This window comes from Pristis pectinata, chromosome 32 (assembly GCF_009764475.1).
Source record: "Pristis pectinata isolate sPriPec2 chromosome 32, sPriPec2.1.pri, whole genome shotgun sequence".
Lineage (NCBI taxonomy): Eukaryota > Metazoa > Chordata > Chondrichthyes > Rhinopristiformes > Pristidae > Pristis > Pristis pectinata.
Genome location: NC_067436.1, coordinates 20,557,434 through 20,578,277, shown reverse-complemented (window position 1 = coordinate 20,578,277; position 20,844 = coordinate 20,557,434). Strand labels below are relative to the sequence as shown.

Here is a 20,844-nt window from a genome sequence, read left to right as displayed (position 1 = left end):
CACCAAGATACCAATGCTGAACTAAATGCACAAATTGTGAAAGAGAAGCTTTTCTTCAATGTAGAGCATAAGGAAATACAACAGCAACCTACATTTACAGAACATCTTTAATGTGCAACAGCAATTCACAGGTGACATAGAAATTGACACCAAGCTACACAAGACAAATAGCTTACAGGGAAACAAGTGTAGGACTGGGATTGATGGGATTGTTCTAAGAGCCAACAGGCTCAATGAAACAGATGGCCTATCTCATAAGAAAATCAGGATTTTTGCCCAAAAGCTTGGTTAGAGAGGCAGAGCATTAAAATGGAGAGTGGGAGAATAGAGACAAGAGGTCTGGGAAGAGAACTTCAGATCCCAATATCTTGGAAGCTGAAGTAAAGTCATCAATGGTGGAAGGATTTAATGGTGACCAGAACTGTAGGAGTTACGTTACAGATCTGGGTGACAGGAACTGGAACAACATGAAGGGATTTGAAAACAAAAGGTGAGAATTTCAAATTTGACACACTGCTTAATCAGGTGCAACTGTAGGTCAGAAGCACAGGGATAAAAGGTGAACAAAACAGTGAGTTAAGACGTGGGTGTAGAGACTGGATAAACCCAAATTCACTAAGAGTAAAACAAGAGTGAAATAGGCAGAACCATGTTGTGATAATTAGGTCTGGAGGTAGCAGAAATATGGATGAGGGCTCAGTGGACAAGCTGAGATAGGGACTGAGGTCAGAAACAGGTGGTCCTATGGACACCATGAACACGTGGTCCAAACTGGGAGTCAGTGACAAAGGAATGGAACTTCTGATGATGACTGTAGACATGCAGAAAAGAAATACGAGAGAACCAATTGTACACCCTTGGGAGGCATCAGTGGCAAATGGTATGGCAGCAGGAGGAGAGGCCAATAGTGACCATTCTTTGACTATGACTGGCTGGACATTAACATAAACAGAAACAATGAGCGGGGTCTCCAAATGGGCGACGATAGAGAGGTGTTGGAAGATTATGTTGTCAATTATGTCAAAGAATGCATACGGGTCAAAGAGGATAAAAAGGACAGATTTTTTACAACCATATATAACATCAGTTAGCCCAGTAAGAGCTGAGTCAATACCATGGCATGGACATAATTTTTGTGGCTACTTGTACAAAAGGACACAGAAATGTAAAATACTTTAGGATATGAGGCTCTAACATTCATGCCCCAAAGTTTCCACATCTTGCCTGCCTAGAGGTCTCCATGGAAGCTAGCACAATTGCCTATAACAATAAGGGTATTTAAAAAGGTAGTAGATAAATTATTGAAAGATCAGGGAATGGAAGGCTATAGGGAACTGTTATAGAAAAGATGAGGCCTGGAGCAATTCAACCATGATCATATTAAACGATGGGATAGGCTAGAGAAACCGACCAGCCTATGCTTATGTTCATATGCCTTTGGTGGCTCTGCCGATCCCATGCTATGCTCTACTCTTGTCTCAGCCCACCAACAACTGACAGCAAAAAGCAGCAAGCACCCCACTCCTAATATAGATCCCTTATTTAAAACAAGCAGCATTTGGCATTCAAAATCCCAATATATACTCAACATTGAAACAAACAACAGAGCCTCCAAAAGCCAGGGAAGGTTTAGAGGACTATAAGAACTAGTATAGTACACAGGCCTGTAGTTCATTTTCAAACAATAGTGGAGCCCAGTAGACCCACCTCAGTAGCATCAATTTTTCACACTTCAGAGTCCAGCAAACTCTTTCTTCATACTGTCTCCCAAAACACCCTCAAACAGGGATGGGTACAAAAAAAATCCGTAAAAAAGAAAGCACCAAAATGAAATGGCAATACTCAATTCACTTGGTGACTGACAGCAAGAATGCAAACTTTCAATATGTATGTACACAACTATTCGTGGTGCGATAATTCAGCACTATTTGATGGGGGAAGGGGTGAAACGGGCAGTTTCACAAGATAACAAGGACAATATCGCCCTAAGCAAAACCAAAACCTTCAAATTCACAATCAGAAACTTGCAAACACAGCTCAATGAACACCGCACAATACCAACTCAGTGGGTTCTAATGATTCATAGACTTTCCCAACCTAGCTTTTGAGTTCACCATGTGGAAATAACTTCTGTCTACCATATCAGCTCTTTCACAATTCATGAAATTATTTGTCCAGAATAAGTGACTAAATCCTCAAATATGAAGTGTAATAACCCATGTTTTTTCATTCCTATATGTAACTTCCACCTGAGCAAAAATGTATCTATTTTACTTTAAAGATATGAATAATTAGATTGGCAGCAAACTCTCCTGTAAACGCTGAATTCAAATGACACAAAGGACCACAGTGGGAGTACATGCAGCAGGCTGTCAGTAGTCGTGTACATGCCAGGACCAAATCATTGGGAGCACAACACCAATCAAAGGTAAACTGTTAGACCACCTTCTTTTTGAAAACAGCATTGAGAATATAATGTAATTCTACCATGGCTAGTAATTGCTTATTAGTTTTGTTTCAATTGATAACTTGTTTGTCTGCGATGACTCAAAAAAAAGGATCAAGATTTATCTAGCTCCAAATGGCTTGAGACGGCAACATGAAAGACAGAGATGAAGCCTTGCTGGCAATGATAATCTACGCTTAAATAATAGCAAAGTGCCACACTCAGGGAAGAATACTGTAAACGACCACTGCGTAAGTAACAAAAACTCACAAATGGATTGAAAGCTTTCTTTAGGTTACTAAATTTATTTGCCGTGAATCTATGTTCAGTGCCCTTAGCTCCTTTGTAATCACATACATGCTTTTCAACGAATTACTGAAAATGCCCTTTCAGCAATTGACTTAAGTTCACTGGAGTCTCTGATATCTCCAGAAAACATATCTAAAATGGACATTACAGTGTCTAAAGACAGAATCTGGCCAAAAAATATCAACAATTTTATAATAGTTGGACAAACATCCATTTAGTTTGGACCCACTGCTTGTAAATGCTTGAAGGTTAGGTAATCAGTACAAAAGATCACCAGAGAAGGTCAACCAAATCTGTCACAGCAATTTTATCCTTAATGCTATTTCAATTTGGAACAAGAGAACTCACTATTTAACAGAGGAAGGAGAAATAAACACAGGGAACTACCAACTCATTAGCCTAACTTCAAGGGTAGGGAAAATTCTGGAACTATAATGATGAAACAAAACACTGAAAATCATAATAAAGTATGAATTTATGAAAATGAACTCATACTTGACTATTGGAGCTTTGAGGATACGAGTAGTACAATAGCTGAAGGCTGTGGTATACTTTGACTCTCAGAAGGCTTTTGATAAGGTCTCACAAGATTTTGGTCAACAAGGTTAGCTCACCCTGGGATTCAGCATAATTTAGTGACATGGAATGGGATTTGGTTATTAAAGTAAAAAGCAGGAACAAGTAGATCTTTCTCAGCTTGACTGGCTGTAGTACCACCTGCAACCTTTGTGGGATAACAATTCTACCATCATAAATTAGCACAAATCTTTTCCCAACTACGTGATGCTGGGAAGGCACACTCTTACCCAAGGTGCTGGTGAGTCTTGCCATTGTTGTTAGATCTTTATCCTCATCATCACGAATCTCTCCATTAATTAACCTGACAACATCATATGCTGCACCAAGCTATAGAAACGCACTTCAGATATCAATCCCCACCCCCCAGAGACCAACTTGTTCACGAGAAAGATGGCTGCTGGGGCCAAACACAAACTCCATGGCCTTCATACAATGGGATCACTGTCACTGCAACCTAACATTTTTTTTTCCTGATAGCTGCTTGATCTTTTCCACTAAAATGTGCATCTTTCCATCCACCATGCAAACTAATTAAAATCCACATTTCCTCCTTACCGCGCAGCTGATACCCCTACGCTATACGTTAGGCTTACTTCATTTCACTAGAGACAAAGCTTACCTTTCCATTAGCTTCTCTTTATCCCAGTTGAAGTGACTGAGAAGTATCCTTGTGATAGTAGCTGGATTCTGTAGGTAAAAGACAGCCAAATTACACAATGCACGTTTTTAAGCATATTTTAAATGTTGTTATTGTGATTGGGTTTTTTCGTCTATGAAGTTCTATATTAAGGGACATGCAGTCTATGTATGAACAACGGCCACAATCACCATTTTGGCACGAACTCTACAGCAGGAAGAAAACAAATCGGCTATTCTACTTTAATATTGTACAATGCATTTCCTGTGTGAAACTTAATTTCAACACACCATAACAACCACCTGAGTCAAAGGGCTGTAGAGCTAAGCCACTTAAGTTGAACAGGTTTTCATTAATGCAATACTGAGATTGTACTGCACTATTGGAAACTCTGCACTAATCAGCACATATGGGTTAAAAGCTCAATTGCACCAGTCAAATTCTCCCAGGTCAAAGATCCCATAACAGTTGCCATGTGGTTTACGAAGAAAATGGCTGCAGTGCTTCCGAGTGATTTTTTGTATGCAAATCACTGAGCTGTTTCAGATGTGTGGTACCTCCCGCACAATGCATCTCTCATTCACCTTGCGCATGCTAAATAGATACTTCTAACCTCGTCTAACAAGACATTGCAAACTCCACCAGCATAATTATGGAAATCCAACAAACACAAAGGTGTAGTAATATTCAGTTGAGGGCATGAGATTCTTAGGTTGCTGTGCAACAAAATCCACCTGGGGTATCAAGAAAGAGAAACATTTATTAAATACTAACTACTTCAGAAAAAAATTGCCTGGAGAGATGATAAACCAGATTCTACGCGTTAATTTTTTTTAATCTACAAACAAGCTTGTTATTTTCATTTTATTTATGCATTTGCTGATAGCATACCATATGTTCTACCTCACAGGAACTTAAACAGTATGTGATTCAACCATCACACATACAATCTGAAATTGACAAAATTGGGAATGTAACACGGTAAAGTCACCAACATAGTTTTCATATCATTAAAACCAGTGGCTGTAAAATACACCTTACTTACCCAGGAACGTCACCAGACATTGTTCCTTCAAGTGCAAGGTGCCACGTGAACAGATCCCACACCATTTATACTTCTGATGTCATTACAAGATCACATGATTGTTTTATCCTGCAGGATAGTGGCAACGAATATTTGGAGTGAGGAACTTAGATACTTCAGATGAAGCACATCCAACAAAAAATCTAGGGGCAAGGGAAGGACACACCTTGAAGAAAGAATGGGGAAATCCTGAAAATTATTTCTCTGTGAATCCCACATTTCATTTCCCAGCTTCCTGCTACATTTCCTACATCAAGGCAATGACCACACTTTAAAAGCATTTGTCTTCAAAGGGCTGTTGGATATCCTGAAGTCATAAACACAAGAGATAAATTCTCTCTTTTAACTGTCATGCTCAAACAGTGCACAGCCTTAAAACAAACAGCAACACTAGTTAGAAAATAGGCATCCCATGACTGTGCAAATATACTGGACCCCTCATGAAAAGTGAGATTTTCTTCAGCTAGAAATGATATAAATTGGCCATGTTGATTGAGGAAGCTTTTGCTTGCCCCCTTCAACTACAAGATTTGCACTGCTGTGGGGGACTCATTACAGTGATTGAACAGACAAATTAAGGCTATTACTTGGGAGATTGAACCACTGGCAAGGCCAGCACCATAGTTATGTAGTCAAAAGCAGCAACAAAATTATGCATAGAAAATGAGTGACAGAATTGTGCAGTTAATCTGCTCTGGTGATGTGGACTAAAGGAGGAATGTTGATCAAGAAATTAGGTGAGTGCCCTATTTTTTCTATAAACCTTGACAGAAACATTTCTCATTCAAAATCTGGAAAATCCAACAGAACGGCACAATGTCAATCAAGATTGTGTGTTCCAGTTTTGGTGACAGCTTGATACAGAGTATAGAAACCAAACACACATCAGTAAATTGACCACCACGCAGAAACATAGGATAGCACCTTGAAATTAATGCAAAATGGTGCTGAGAACTTCATTGTGACCAAGACAATGCTGCACATTACAAGAAACCTCAAGTTACAGCATGAATTCTCCCTAACCACAAAGAACTTGGCTTAAACAAGTGCAATTTATCTTTTTGAGAAATTAACATAATCAAAAACTAACAGATCTCCAGGCCTTGTAGCCTGAACACTGGTCCACCTCATTAAAAATCACACCTGGGATACTGCAGCTTTTTCTTTCCATGCCCAACATAGTCTACATACTTGCCCAGGAGGCAATGCACCATGGATTCACTTGATTCAATTCTTGGGATGAAAGAGTTGGCCTAATAAAGGAGCAATGAATCAATACTAGCCTATACTGACTGGCGTTAGAGAAATGAGAGTTAGGTCATGGAGATGTGCAAAACTTCAAGAGAGATTGACAAAAGGACAAGAGGTTGGTTTCCCAACTAGAAAGCAATGTCTTGGGATATGGAATCTGCCATTCAGGACTGAGAAGAGGAGAATCTTCTTCAGAGGATTGTAAATTGCTAATTTGATATGTTGTGTTTTAGTTCCTCGTAAGATTTCGGCCAGAAATAAATAGATTTTCGGATACCATGGGAATCGGGATAAACTGTAAAGGTACTGAAGGGTGGAACAGCCTGGACTACGATTTGCTTCCATTTCTTATATTACATTCTTTTTAAATAAACTTGAATAGATGAAACCAAACAGCCACAAATACCTCACAGCCCTTACAATACTAACTGCAGAGAAATTGAGTGGGTGGAAACCATCAGAAAACACATCTCATCATGAATATTCTGAACTCCAGCAGCAAAACCCTACATTTCCCCAAATTGTAAATGGTCCAATTCACCAGATAAGAACAGATGATGTAATTATTTACTTGTGCAAAGTGGTATAAATCCATATCTCCTTCCCCACCTCCCCATCCTTTCGTGTCCCTTCATATAATCATCCCTTTCAAAGTACTCTCTGGGTCTGGGGCCCCAAACTTTCCTTGTGAAGCAATGATTTCCTGATTTGATCTTCTGCATTCACTGCTCACGATGTGGTCTCTACACAGGGAAAACAATTACAGACATAGCTCTTTGTAGGACACCTTCGGCCCAGACGTGACACAGGTCTTCCCGTTGTCCCTCATTTTAATCTTCCATCCCATCCTGACCTTGACCTCATTCATTCACTTGCCTTCATCCTTCCTCCCTGTTCTCTCCACGAACCCCCTTTCTTTACATCTCTAACTTTCTCCACTTCTGATAAAAACTCAATGACCCGAACATAAACTTTTTTTTACTCCATTGATGCTGCTTGACCTGCTGAGAATTTCCAGCATTTTCTGATATTTTAGTGCTATAACTAAGCATTTTAAAATTTACTGGAGTCTAAAGAAACTGTGTGCAATGTTCTTCACAGCACCACAAACTCCCCTCCCCCAACCAAACTGCTTCCACCACACAACACAACTCGATCTGTTCTCTTCTGAAGTCACAGTCCAAGTTTTAGAGTTCAGAACACATACTTTAAAAAAAAGCCCATGTAATTACAAAGAAGATATAAATCAGGATGAAGAAATCCTGAGCACAATTTTGCACCAAATGCTTGACAACAACTATAACCCCCTATAGATATCATCCTCTCCATTAGTAAGAGGAAATTGATTTTTGAAGCTTGCTCCTGTGGCTCTGCCACAACCCATTCTGGTTAATTCAAATATGCAACAGCAAAATGAACGCTTAAGTCTATCTACATTGTGTACGAACTGGAGAAAATCACTCTGCAGACAAATGCAAGTTTAAATGGTGACTGTCCACCATTTTAAAGGCAGTTTGATAACTGTGACAAAATAATGCCAAAATCACAAAAGACAACACATTGTGGAAAAGCTTTGCTGCTATGAAAGCTGTCCATCCACAGAATGATTCATGTGCAAACAGCCCCACCCAGACACAAACATCAGATTCTGCTGAGCAGAACAAATTGCATCCTCCACAATCACCAGGAGGAAACAGAAAGAAAGCAACTGCAGGCTTCCCATAGAGACAAGCTCAAAAGCATCATCCCACCCAAACAAAAGCATAATCAAGTACACCGTGGCAGCATAGCAGTGGTCCTGGCCTCAAGACAAACTCTTAAACCTGCCTGGAATCTATGTCTGTAACACCAATATGATTCGTGGTTCATCCTGCTCCTGCCAAAAAATGATCTGCCCAAAGCTCACTGGTGCTCCAGAGCAAGGTGTTGCCCACAACCAAGTGGTACAAATTGACACACTCTGTGGCTTCAGAGAAACTGGGGAAAATAGATGGTGTGCAGTATCATGTTTGAGTCCAGGGCAATTCTGACTCTCTTCTGAAGGCAAGATCTTCTGAGCTATCTGGAACACAGACAGTTTTAAATAAAAGCATCAACTAGTCACTGTTAATCCATCAGTCACATTTTCAGGATAATATCAAGAAAGTAATTCATGGCAGGTTGACACTGCATCACTAATTGTGCCTCTTGAATGAAGCCATTTACTACTCAAACTGAGAGCCATGCATTATCCCACTAGTTATACAATTTTTCCTGAGCTTATCAGCATGAAATCAAAATTGGTGCTCGAATATCAATGCTGAAAGCTAGGTTCCATTTGCCTGACAGTTTGACTGACAGTATAAATGAGCTACACAGGCTGAGCAACACTTTGATACTACTATTAGCTTGAAATTCACAAGACTGGCAACTAGAAAGCATATAGGCATGAAAACACTGTGCTTCTCCTCAATGGGTGAATATTCAGTGAATGCCAGCGTGTGTAGTGTTCCAACCTACAAACAGCTCAGATGGAAGTGTACAGAAGCCAATGTCGGTACACTCAAGAAATGGGGACCAACATAACATTTGGAATGTCATGTGCAATTTTACAAACCATTCATTAGACTGCACTTGGAGTATTGTGTGCAGTTCTGGGCCACACACTATAGGAATGATGTGGTTGCACAGCTGAGAGTGCAGAAGAGATTCACCAGGATTTTGCCTGCATTGGAGGACTTATGGGAAGAGATTGGATAGGCCAGGGTTGTTTTCCCTGGGATGAAGGTGGCTGAAGTGTAACCAAAGACGTAAAATTATAAGAGACACAGATAAGATAGATAGTCAAGAGTCTTTTCCCCTTGGTAGGAATATCAAAAACAAGGTGGTGTATATTTAAGGTGCGACAGGATTTTAAAGATTTGAGGGGAATTTTATTTTATACACACAAGGGGTGGTTGCTATCTGGAACTTGTTGCCAGAGGAGGTGGTGCAATCCGATATAATCACTATGCTCAAGAGGAATTTAGACAGGCACTTGAATAGGAAAGGCACAGAAGGATACAGACCTATTGCAAGCAAATGGGATTAGTGTAGATGGGAAAAGGTCAGCATGAACACGGTGCATTGAAGGGCCCGTTTTGTGCTGTACAACTCAATAAATTAGAGGGAAGAAGCACAGTCCACTTGAATTGGAACTTGGGCAGCAAATGTACAGAGCCCACCCAGAGGCTAATTAAGCTTCTGGAAGAAATCATAGAAACTAGGAAAATCCCCAGGTTCACATCATGACTTGTATTGAGTTATTAGACATCAGTTTGGTGATACAGCAGTAATGCAATTAATCCCCACATTCTTAGGAGGCTGGATGGAGTAACAATTTACTCACCAGGCATCAACAATGGAGAGAGAAATGGTTAAAGGAAATGGATTAATAGAACCAACAAAAGGGTGAAGTATGGAAGCTGACATATTCAAATATTATGCACAACTTTTATTAAGTATCAGAATGAACCACATTTAAAAATATGCATTTCAGGTAGGGCCTAATAAACTTCTTCCAAGACTAAAACCAGATTTCCAGCTCAAATATTTGTGTGCTAACACAGTTCATAACATTGCAGGCAGATTGTTAAATGCAACATCTTTCCAATAGTTGCACCCAATGTTTAAGAAGCATATTCATGACTTGGCTTGACCAATCTGTTCTTCACTTCAGATGACATATCTGGGCAAAGATGGTACTGGGAACACTAATAAAATCCACAGCTGAGAAGAGAAGGTCAATCAATAAATATTAGTTAGCCTAGCTGTTAACTCAAGCCAACCTATCCAAATATCAATTTCAGCTGGCACAATAGATGTGAACTGTAATTCAAATGGTAGAAATAAAATCTATATTCCAGGTAATGAATTATAAACCACAATTAAGATAACCTGGCCAAATACATTAAGCAATGGAAATGTTCATTTGTCCACAGGCCTATGAATAAGATAGGATGGCATTATGATAATTCTCTCTACTTCGCAAACATCTCGCACTCTCTCACAAACACAATTCACACGTGTATAGAACAAAACTAAGATAAACCACATATGAACTAACCAGTAAGAAAACAGATTCTCTAACAGCCTTTCTGACATTTGCTCAGGCCCTCTGTAAGCCCCAGGACCCTACTGAAAACTAATTAGTCCCAGCAACCCCAAGGAAAACCAAATGGGCAATAAACCAGCCAGACTCTGCCTCCCCCCTCCCAATGGGCAATAAACCAGCCAGAGACTGCCTCCCCCCCCCAATGGGCAATAAACCAGCCAGACTCTGCCTCCCCCCCCCCAAATGGGCAATAAACCAGCCAGACTCTGCCCTCCCCCCCCCAAATGGGCAATAAACCAGCCAGACTCTGCCCTCCCCCCCCCCCAAATGGGCAATAAACCAGCCAGACTCTGCCCTCCCCCCCCCCAAAGGGCAATAAACCAGCCAGACTCTGCCCTTCCACCCCCCCAAAATGGGCAATAAACCAGCCAGACTCTGCCCTTCCACCCCCCCAAAATGGGCAATAAACCAGCCAGACTCTGCCCTTCCACCCCCCCAAAATGGGCAATAAACCAGCCAGACTCTGCCCTTCCACCCCCCCAAAATGGGCAATAAACCAGCCAGACTCTGCCCTTCCACCCCCCCAAAATGGGCAATAAACCAGCCAGACTCTGCCCTTCCACCCCCCCAAAATGGGCAATAAACCAGCCAGACTCTGCCCTTCCACCCCCCCAAAATGGGCAATAAACCAGCCAGACTCTGCCCTTCCACCCCCCCAAAATGGGCAATAAACCAGCCAGACTCTGCCCTTCCACCCCCCCAAAATGGGCAATAAACCAGCCAGACTCTGCCCTTCCACCCCCCCAAAATGGGCAATAAACCAGCCAGACTCTGCCCTTCCACCCCCCCAAAATGGGCAATAAACCAGCCAGACTCTGCCCTTCCACCCCCCCAAAATGGGCAATAAACCAGCCAGACTCTGCCCTTCCACCCCCCCAAAATGGGCAATAAACCAGCCAGACTCTGCCCTTCCACCCCCCCAAAATGGGCAATAAACCAGCCAGACTCTGCCCTTCCACCCCCCCAAAATGGGCAATAAACCAGCCAGACTCTGCCCTTCCACCCCCCCAAAATGGGCAATAAACCAGCCAGACTCTGCCCTTCCACCCCCCCAAAATGGGCAATAAACCAGCCAGACTCTGCCCTTCCACCCCCCCCAAAATGGGCAATAAACCAGCCAGACTCTGCCCTTCCACCCCCCCAAAATGGGCAATAAACCAGCCAGACTCTGCCTCCCCCCCTCCCAACGGGCAATAAACCAGCCAGACTCCGCCCTCCCCCCCCCAAATGGGCAATAAACCAGCCAGACTCTGCCTCCCCCCCTCCCAACGGGCAATAAACCAGCCAGACTCTGCCCTCCCCCCCTCCCAGTGGCCCAATATGCCCCCACGTTCCCAGCCTGCACCGCATTTCCCAACTTACACCCACCAGTACCGCCTTCGGTCCTCCCACCCCACAGGGAAGTCCCTGGGCCCAGCTCCCTTGCGGCCTGTTTGCTCGGGCTTTCAGCGGGCTTTCCTCCGGCACGCTGGCCGGACCAGGCTTACCTCGATGACCTCGTTGACCTCCCGAATACACTCCACCATGTGCTGGACAATCTGCTCGGCGCTCAGCACCTCGTAGCGGTAATCCTCTTCTTCCTGCTCGGCGCCCAGGCCTCCCAACCCGCCCAGGCCTCCGAGGCCACCGACGCCGCCGCCAACCCCGTCGCCGTCCTGCCCGGGCTCCAGGCCGGGCTCCTGCATCTCCACCTCGCCGATCTCGAAGTTGTCCTCGGGCTCGCTCTCCTCGCTGTACTCGTCCTCATCGTACATGTAGCCCTCGTCCGAGTCCATGGCTGCGCGGGTGGCGGGTGTGAGCTGCCGGTGTGTGGGGGTGTCCCTGCCTCAGGCTCCGCTCCGCACTCCCCCGGCAGCGCTACCGCAACAAAGGGACTGGGCCGCGCTCTCTGTCCCGGCGACCCCCGCGCCCGCCCTCCCGCCCGCCTCCACCGTCACTTCCGCCCCGCCGGCGGGCCGCTTCCGCTACACAATAGTGCCCCTCTGTGATGTCACTGGCCGTTCGCCGGCTTCCCGCGCTCGGGCTGCCGTCTTATCATCACGTTATACCTCAGAGCTTTGACTGAGCGGTCCCCGGACTCCGGCGGCCGGCCGCCTGGCCGGCTCACTCTCCCTCAGCCCACCGGCAGCCCCGAGCCTTCCTCTCGGTCCCGGAGCAGCAGGTAATGCCCGGTCAGTACTCGGTCTCTCTCTCCTGTCCCGCTCAGCTGCCTGTCCTCCTGTTGCCTACTCTCATTTCCACTCGTTTCAGTCCTGCACATCTTACGACTATTCGGTAAACTTTGACTAGAATTCCAACTGGTTAAAATTTTAAAAAATTAATGGGCAAAGTAATTCTGCCCGACATGAAACATATAAATCACCCGTTGGGATGTGTTCATTCGAGTGTGGACAGAACATATTATCCAATGTCACCGGAACTCTTCATCCAATTAAATCCAGACTACAAACTCCACCATATCTTCATTCCCTTTCTATTTTGGAAGTTGACTGTCTGAAGTTGCTACAAACATCCATCTTGCTGGAGTAAAAGCAATGGGTCAGAGTGTGAAGGTTTTGGTATCTGTGGAACAATATGTGGCTACAATCCATAGGACCTGAATGAAGAGTGATGAGTTATCAAAGTATTGTTGAGGTGATTTGTGTTGGGTAGTTCTATGCTGCTTGATCGCTCAGAACACGGGCATACCTTCTGTAGATTTACTTATGTAATGTGGGCTGTGTAGTCGCACTGCATCTCTAATTACCTTTGAGAAGGTGTTGGTGAACTGCATCCTTGAACCCCTGGTGAAGGATCTCCCAACAACTTAGAAAAATATAGAGATAGTGAGGACAGTGGATAACTCGAAGGGGAAGCTGCATGTAGGTGGTGAAATAACAAGATATACAGGCTGCATTTGGCCCCTTCCACCAGTTCTTTTACCTCAGTGCCACCTTCCTGCACTAACCTCATATCCCTCAATATCCAAAAGTATGTGGATCTCTGTCTTGAATATACTAGCAATTGAGAGTGCACAGCCCCCTTTGGGTGCAGAATTCCAAGGGTTCACAACCCTCTAGGTGAATAAATTCTACCCTGAACTGTCAGCTGCTTATTTTGAGACTTTGCTGGTTCTAGACATTTCAGCCAGGGTAACATTATCCCTACCTTGTCAAGCTCCATAAGAGTTTTATACATTCCATTGTGATGATATTTATCCTAACCCTTGAGTCTAGAGGCCCAGTCTGCTTAATCTCTCCTTATACAGCAAATTTGCCACTCCAGGAATCAGTCTTGTGAACCTTTTCTGCACTTCCTCTATTGTAAGCATATCCTTTCTTGGGTAGTGAGACTAGACCAATACACAATATTCCAGGTGTGCACTCACCAGGTCTCTATATAATTGGAACAAGACTTCTCTTCTGTAAATCCTTTTCCAATAGAGGCCAACATATCCTTTGCCTTCCTGATTGCTGTAGCTGCAGGTTAATATTCAGTGATCTATATATAGGTCCCTTTGAACACCTAAGCTCTCACCATTTAGAAAGTATTGCTTTCCTGTTTTTTCCTCCTAAAGGAGACAGCCTCATACTTTTCCACATCATACGTTTCTATCTGTCTTGTGCTCATCATTCACTTAGCCTTTTTACATCCCCCAAAATCTCTCTTCAGCCATCTTAGTATCATCAGCAGGCTTGAATATATTGCACTTCATCCCCTCATCTAAATCATTGACATAGATTTTGGACAGCTGTGGACCCAGCAGCAACCCCTGCTGCAATGCACTTGTCACAGTTTTTCAACCAGAAAATGATATGTTTATTCCTTCTGTTTTCTGCCCTTTAACCATTCCTCAATCCATTTAAGTATACTATCCCCAATTCCATTTGCTCTAATTTTGTTTAGTAACCTCTTTTGCATCTTATCAAAAACCTTCTGAATCCACTCGTTTTCCCGACCAGCTTGACCCACTAGCAATTCTATAAGTTGCAACCTCAAAAAAATTAACAGATTTATGAAACATGGTTTCTCTTTCCTTATGAATTTATGAACACTTGGAGAGGTATAATATGATTAGGAATAGTCAGCATGGCTTTGTCAAGGGCAGGTCCTGTCTTACGAGCCTGATTGAATTTTTTGAGGATGTGACTAAGCACGTTGATGAAGGGAGAGCAGTAGATGTAGTGTATGTGGATTTCAGCAAGGCGTTTGATTAGGTAACCCATACGAGGCTTATGGAGAAGGTGAGGAGACATGGGATCCAAGGGGATATTGCAGTGTGGATCCAGAACTGGCTGGCCCACAGAAGGCAAAGAGTGGTTGTTGAAGGGTCATATTCTGATTGGAGGTCGGTGACCAGTGGTGTACCTCAGGGATCTGTACTGGGACCCTTACGCTTTGTGATTTTTTTATAAATGACCTGGATGAGGAAGTGGAGGGGTGGGTTAGTAAGTTTGCAGATGACACGAAAGTTGGGGGTGTTGTGGATAGTTTGGAGGGCTATCAGAGGTTACAGAGGGACATAGGTAGGATGCAGTAAGTGGCAGATGCAGCTCAACCCAGATAAGTGTGAAGTGTTTAATTTTGGTAGGTCAAATATGTTGTCGGAATATAGTATTAATGGTAGGACTCTTGGCAGCGTGGAGGATCAGAGGGATCTTGGGGTCCGAGTCCATAGGACGCTCAAAGCGGCTGCACAGGTTAAGAAGGCATATGGTGTATTGTCCTTCATCAATCAGAAAATTGAATTTAGGAGCCGTGAGGTACTGTTGCAGCTACAGAGGTCCCTGGTCAGACCCCACTTGGAGTACTGTGCTCAGTTCTGGTCACCTCACTACAGGAAAGATGTGGAAGCAATTGAGAGGGTGCAGAGGAGATTTACAAGGATGCTGCCTGGAATGCGGAGCATGCCTTATGAAAGCAGGTTGAGGGAACTTGGCCTTTTCTCCTTGGAGAGACGGAGGATGAGAGGGGACCTGATAGAGGTGTATAAGATGATGAGAGGTATTGATAGGGTAGATAGAGGCTTTTCCCCAGGACTGAATTGGTGGCCACAAGAGGACATAGGTTTAAGGTGCTGGGGAGAAGATATAGAGGAGATATCAGGGGTAAGTTTTTTTCTACTCAGAGAGTGGTGAGTGCGTGGAATGGGCTGCCAGCTGGTGGTGGAGGCGGATACGATAGGGTCTTTCAAGAGACTGTTAGATAGGTACATGGAGCTGAGCAAAATAGAGGACTATGGGTAAGCCTAGTAATTTCTAGGGTAAGGACATGTTTGGCACAGCTTTGTGGGCCAAAGGGCCTGAATTGTGCTGTAGTTTTTCTATGTTTCTATGTTCTAAATGTTCCCATGTACCTGCAACACTTGTCCTTGGTGGTCAAGATATAAAAGTAGTCCAGGCAAGTAACTGCAGTGAGTTTTGAGGAACCCTAACTGTAGTTAGGGTGCACAAGTGATGTTAAGGTTGAACTTTTCTGGAAGTAGAGTGCAAATCCAGTGGACTGCTCTATCCTAGATGGCATTGAGTTACTTGAATGTTGTTGGAGCTGCACTCATCCAGGCAAGTAGGAAGTATTCCATCATACTCTTGTGCATTATAAATGGTGGAAATAATTTGTGGTGTCAGGATGTGAGTCGCTCATCATTGGATATCCAGCCTCTGGCCTGCTTTAACTGACATAATATTTATGTAGCTAGTCCGATGTTTCTGGTCAATGATAGCCCTGTGGAGATGAGTGGTGAGGTACCCTATGATGGTAACTTCATTGAAGATAAGGGTAGGTAGTTAGGCTCTCTTGAGTGTCATAGATATTACGTGCAGCTTCAGCCCATGGATGGTGCCTATTGTCTAGCTCCTGCTGCATGCAAGTATAGAGTGCTTCACTTTCTGAAGAGCTTCAAATAGAATTGAACAATGAGCAAACATAAGTGAACATCAGAGTCAGGGTTATTATCACTGACATATCTCCATTTTCTACCATATGAAGGAAGGAGGTTCATTAATAAAACAACTGAAGATGATTTGGCTTGGGAAACTTCCCTCAGGAATTTCTGCTGCAATCTCCTGGGTTTGAGATAAATGACCTTACATGAACAATAACTCTTTTCCTTTGTGCAAGTATGGTGCTAATTTTTGGAACTTTTTCTCCTCAATATTCAGTTTTGCGTCCATCTTTAGGGAATCACACCAGCTTTTTTTTCCATTAATGATCCTTCAAGATCCTGTGGAGACAAAATGTGCCTTGTGCACAAGAGTTAATTAAACTACGGCAACATTATTGAAAAACAGAGCTGCAGATGCTGGAACACTGAAATAACAAGATGCTTAATATACTGACCAGATCAGGTAGGATCTATGGTGAGAGAAGCCCCCTTTTCTGTCAATTTTCACCCTGCTCTCTCTGTTATATGTCTATCTCTGACTTTTTCCTTCTCTTCCCTTGACCACCTCACCTCAGGAGATTAGTTAGTGACCGAGAAGGACTGCATTCCATTCATCCAGCTTTTCCAGCTCTGTTGCATCTGTTCTGATGGCAACACTTTCCACACTATTAGTTCTAAGATGTTATTTTTCATCATCTTTCATTCCTGTTTATACTGTTTTCAACCAAGGAAATTGCTTTGACAGAGAATGAGTGCTGAGCTGCAGTGGTGATCCCAACTGACCAGGAAGACTTCGGTATCCATTGCTGGTCCTAGACTGACTGCATTGGTGCCACACTGGGCATCCATGCCCTGAAGTCTCAGAGGAGAAAGGAAATAACGATCCAAAGTCCGGTACTGAATATATTCACACAGCTCAAAGAAGCAGAGCAGTATTAGACCCTGCTGGGATCCTCCCACCAAGGACAAAAGCTTGCTGATGTTCTCTGCCAGAACTTGCCATAAAACATAGTCATTATGCAAGTGCCCCAGTAAAGATCAGTACATTGAAGGAAGGAACAGGACATTTAAGATGTTGGAAGAAAATCTTCTGAACAAAAAAAGCTGATCACTTTTCTAGCCTCAAGTGGACTCAGGATTCATTCCCGCCAATGCAAAAGATAATATTGCAGTCTTATGCTGAGCATTTCCATCTAATGAAAAATATTGAGCTGCTGGAGGAACTCAGCAGGTCAGGCAGCATCTCTAGAGGGAAATGGACAAGTGGCGTTTATCTTCACTGATGCTGCCTGACCCACTGAGTTCCTCCAACAGCTTGTCTTTTTTGCTCCATATTCCTGCATCTGCAGCCTCTTGTTTGTCTGATGAAAAATATCCATTGCCTTGGAATGAAAATTATTGTTTTTTATGCTGCAATCAAGTCTCAGAAATCCTGCTGCAACGTGAATAAGTGTGGATGCGCCAGGAGCTGTAACAAAGAAAAGAGTATTTTAAAAATGAGTGATTTTCTGCATATAATTTTTTCAACCACTTACAGACATGCAGAAAGTTGTGGTCTAGTCTTAAGTTGCCTTTGTGTGGTAATAAAGCTGGTCTATAACATCCAATGTTGCATTAACATGGTGCGAAATCTTTTATACTGCTGAGCTGCAAGTAATCAGTTCAGCCAATTATTTCTGTTTCACTTTCTGTGTAGTTTCTGGGTATGTTCTGTGAGTGTTACAGTCATGTAATCCAAGCTAATTTCCATATCACTATGAGTAAAGCTTTGGGGTCTGTTATAGTAAGAGGGGCAATGTGAATAACCATGTAATTTAATTATTCCCATACACATTAATGTGCACTGCAGTAAAACCCTCCATAATCACGTCATTCTGAATGTTTTTTATTGGACATGGATCCAAGGACATGGAAATAATTTATGCAACTGGTCTAAGTCAAAACAATACTGATTGCAACATCCACAGGATAAAAGCTCCTAGGATGTGACTAACTCTCTGGTACTGTAAACATCTACCTTGTTAAAAATTCACTTTACATGTAAGCAGCTTTGGAGATTGAAGAACTGTTGTATGAGAGGAGGAAGTAGATGCTGAGTGAAGGTTTCACTTCAACAACTGAAAAAGTACTTCATAAATTAAATATCAGATTGTTTTCTAAAAATTATACAAATCTTTATTGGACAGTAAAATACATTCAGAGAGGAAGAGGAAATGAGGGAAAAGAAATTCACAGAGGGTTCTGGGGATCTGGAATTCACTGCCTGAAAGGATGGTTGAAGTAGGAACATTCATTATATTGTTTTTGACCGTCACAGGCAATGGGGAGATGCAGATTGGGGTTACGGACAGAACGCAGGTGTTCTGTGAAACGGTCACGTAGTCTGCGTTTGGTCTCACCAATGTAAAGGAGGCCACACTTTGAGCAACGAATGCAGTAGATATATTAAGGGAGGTGCAGGTGTATCTGTCTCACCTGAAAGGACTGTTTGGGTCCCTCGGTGAAGGTGACGGAGGTGGTGTAGGGACAGGTGTTGCACTTCTGGCAGAGGCAGTGGAAAGTTCCCAGGGTGGGACCAGGATGGGTATGGTGGGCGGGAAGGGGGAGGAGTGAACTAGGGAGTCTTGGAGAGAGCGATCCCTGTGGAAGGCAGAAAGGGGTGGGGAGGAAATGATATGCTTGATGAGGCTTTCCACTCCAGGACATCCGAGATGTCGAATTTCTTTACTAACCATTGGCTCCCCCCGCGCCCCCCCTGTGGTTGAGAGAGCTTGCACCCGCATCTCTGCTCTCACCTCTACCCCTCCCAGACTCAACAGGGATAGGGTCCCCCTTGTCCTCACATTTCATCCCACCAGCCTACGTATCCAACACATCGTTCTCCGCCACTTCTGCCATCTCCAGCGGGACCCAATAACCAAGCATACCTTCTCCTCTCCACCCCTTTCTGCCTTCTGCAGGGACCGCGCTGTCCATGACTCCCTAGTTCACTCCTCTTCCCCCACCCATCCCACTGCCACCCCAGGAACTTTCCACTGCCCCCGCCATAGGTGCAACACCTGCCCCTACACCACCTCCATCCAGGGACCCAAACATTCCTTTCAGGTGAGACAGAGATTCACCTGCACCTCCCTTAATATCATCTACTGCATCTGGTGCTCCAAGTGTGGCCTCCTCTACACTGGTGAGACCAAACACAGACTAGGTGACAGTTTCACAGAACACCTGTGCTCTGTCCATAACCGCGATCTGCATCTCCCCATTGCCTGTCACTTCAACTCCCCCTCCCACTCTATCACAGATATGTCTGTCCTCGGCCTCCTCCACTGCCAGGAGAATTCCAAGTGCAAACTGGAGGAACATTACCTCATTTTCCGTCTAGGAACCTTGCAGCCCAACGGTATGAACACTGAATTCTCCCACTTTAAGTAATCTCCACACACCCCCCCCCCCCCACCCCAACCATGCCTCTTCTTTTCTTTCCTTTCTTAACCTATATCTCTCTCTTTTCTCCCTCCCCCCCCCTTATTCCTCCTTACCTTTGACCCATCCCCCGGTGTACCTGCTCTCCTCTCCCACCTGCACCTGCCTATCATTATCTCTCACCTGCATCTACCTATCACCACCTTGTGCCCAACCCGCCTCCCCTCTTTGGTCCACCTATCACTTCTCTGCTTTTCCCTCCTATATATTGGGCTTCCCCTTTTCCTATCTTCAGTCCTGAAGAAGGGCTTGACCCGAAATGTTGATTGCCTGCTTTTCTCCACGGATGCTGCCTGGTTTGCTGAGTTCCTCCAGCATCAGAGTGTTTTTCATCTAGGTTCCAGCATCTGCAGTCCTTTGTTTCTCCTGAACTACAAAGAAGTCAAGGAGTATGGAAAAACGAGAGGGTGCTGAGGCCAAGATTGGATTAGCCATGATCTCATTGAATGGCAGAGGGACAAAATGGCCTATCAGACTCCTGTTGTTTTTTGAATCCATAGAATTCTACAGCATGGAAGAATGTCATTCTGCCCACTGAGTCCGCACACATTAATCTCATCTTATTCTCCTAACTCTCCCCTCACGTTACTCCCTCACCCCCAGATTCTCATTTACGCATTGGGGCAATTTACAGTGGCCAATCAAGCTACTAACTTGCATGTCTTTGGGATGTGAGAGGAAAGAAGAGGCCCTGGGGAAACCCATGCAATTACAGGGAGAATATGCAAACTCCACATAGACAGCACCGAACCTGGTCCGATGGAGCTGTGACCAGCTGCACCACTCTGCCTGCGCTGCTCCACTGTTCTGATGGAAAACACTGATTAGATAGTTCTTTCAAAAAGTTGGGGCAGCCACAATAAAATTTTAGATTTTGTCAAGAAAACAGGTAGAAAGGAAAATGTTTCTGAACGGTTGTCACCAAGGAGGAATTATCAGATCGAAGCAAAAGCAGCCAATGTAAGGGAAAATAATGGAAAGCACAATGGCTATTATGAAATATGACAGTATAATTTTCTTTTATATATTCAAAGAATGCTGGTGTAGAAAAAATATTTCA

The 20,844-nt window shown here is 43.7% G+C and overlaps 1 protein-coding gene across 1 annotated transcript in view; it reads right to left on the bottom strand.

Moving 5' to 3' along the window:
* Positions 1–12,276, bottom strand: part of LOC127585266 (E3 ubiquitin-protein ligase ARIH1) — a 58,844-nt gene extending 46,568 nt beyond the window's left edge. Inside the window, exons 1-2 of the mRNA XM_052042595.1 lie at positions 11,926–12,276; positions 3,954–4,021 (exon numbers count right to left, since the gene is read on the bottom strand). Of these exons, the coding sequence (XP_051898555.1) occupies positions 3,954–4,021; positions 11,926–12,213 (356 nt within the window). The 5' untranslated portion in view covers positions 12,214–12,276. The remainder of the gene's footprint in view (positions 1–3,953; positions 4,022–11,925) is intronic.
* Between the last annotated feature and the right edge of the window lie 8,568 nt (positions 12,277–20,844).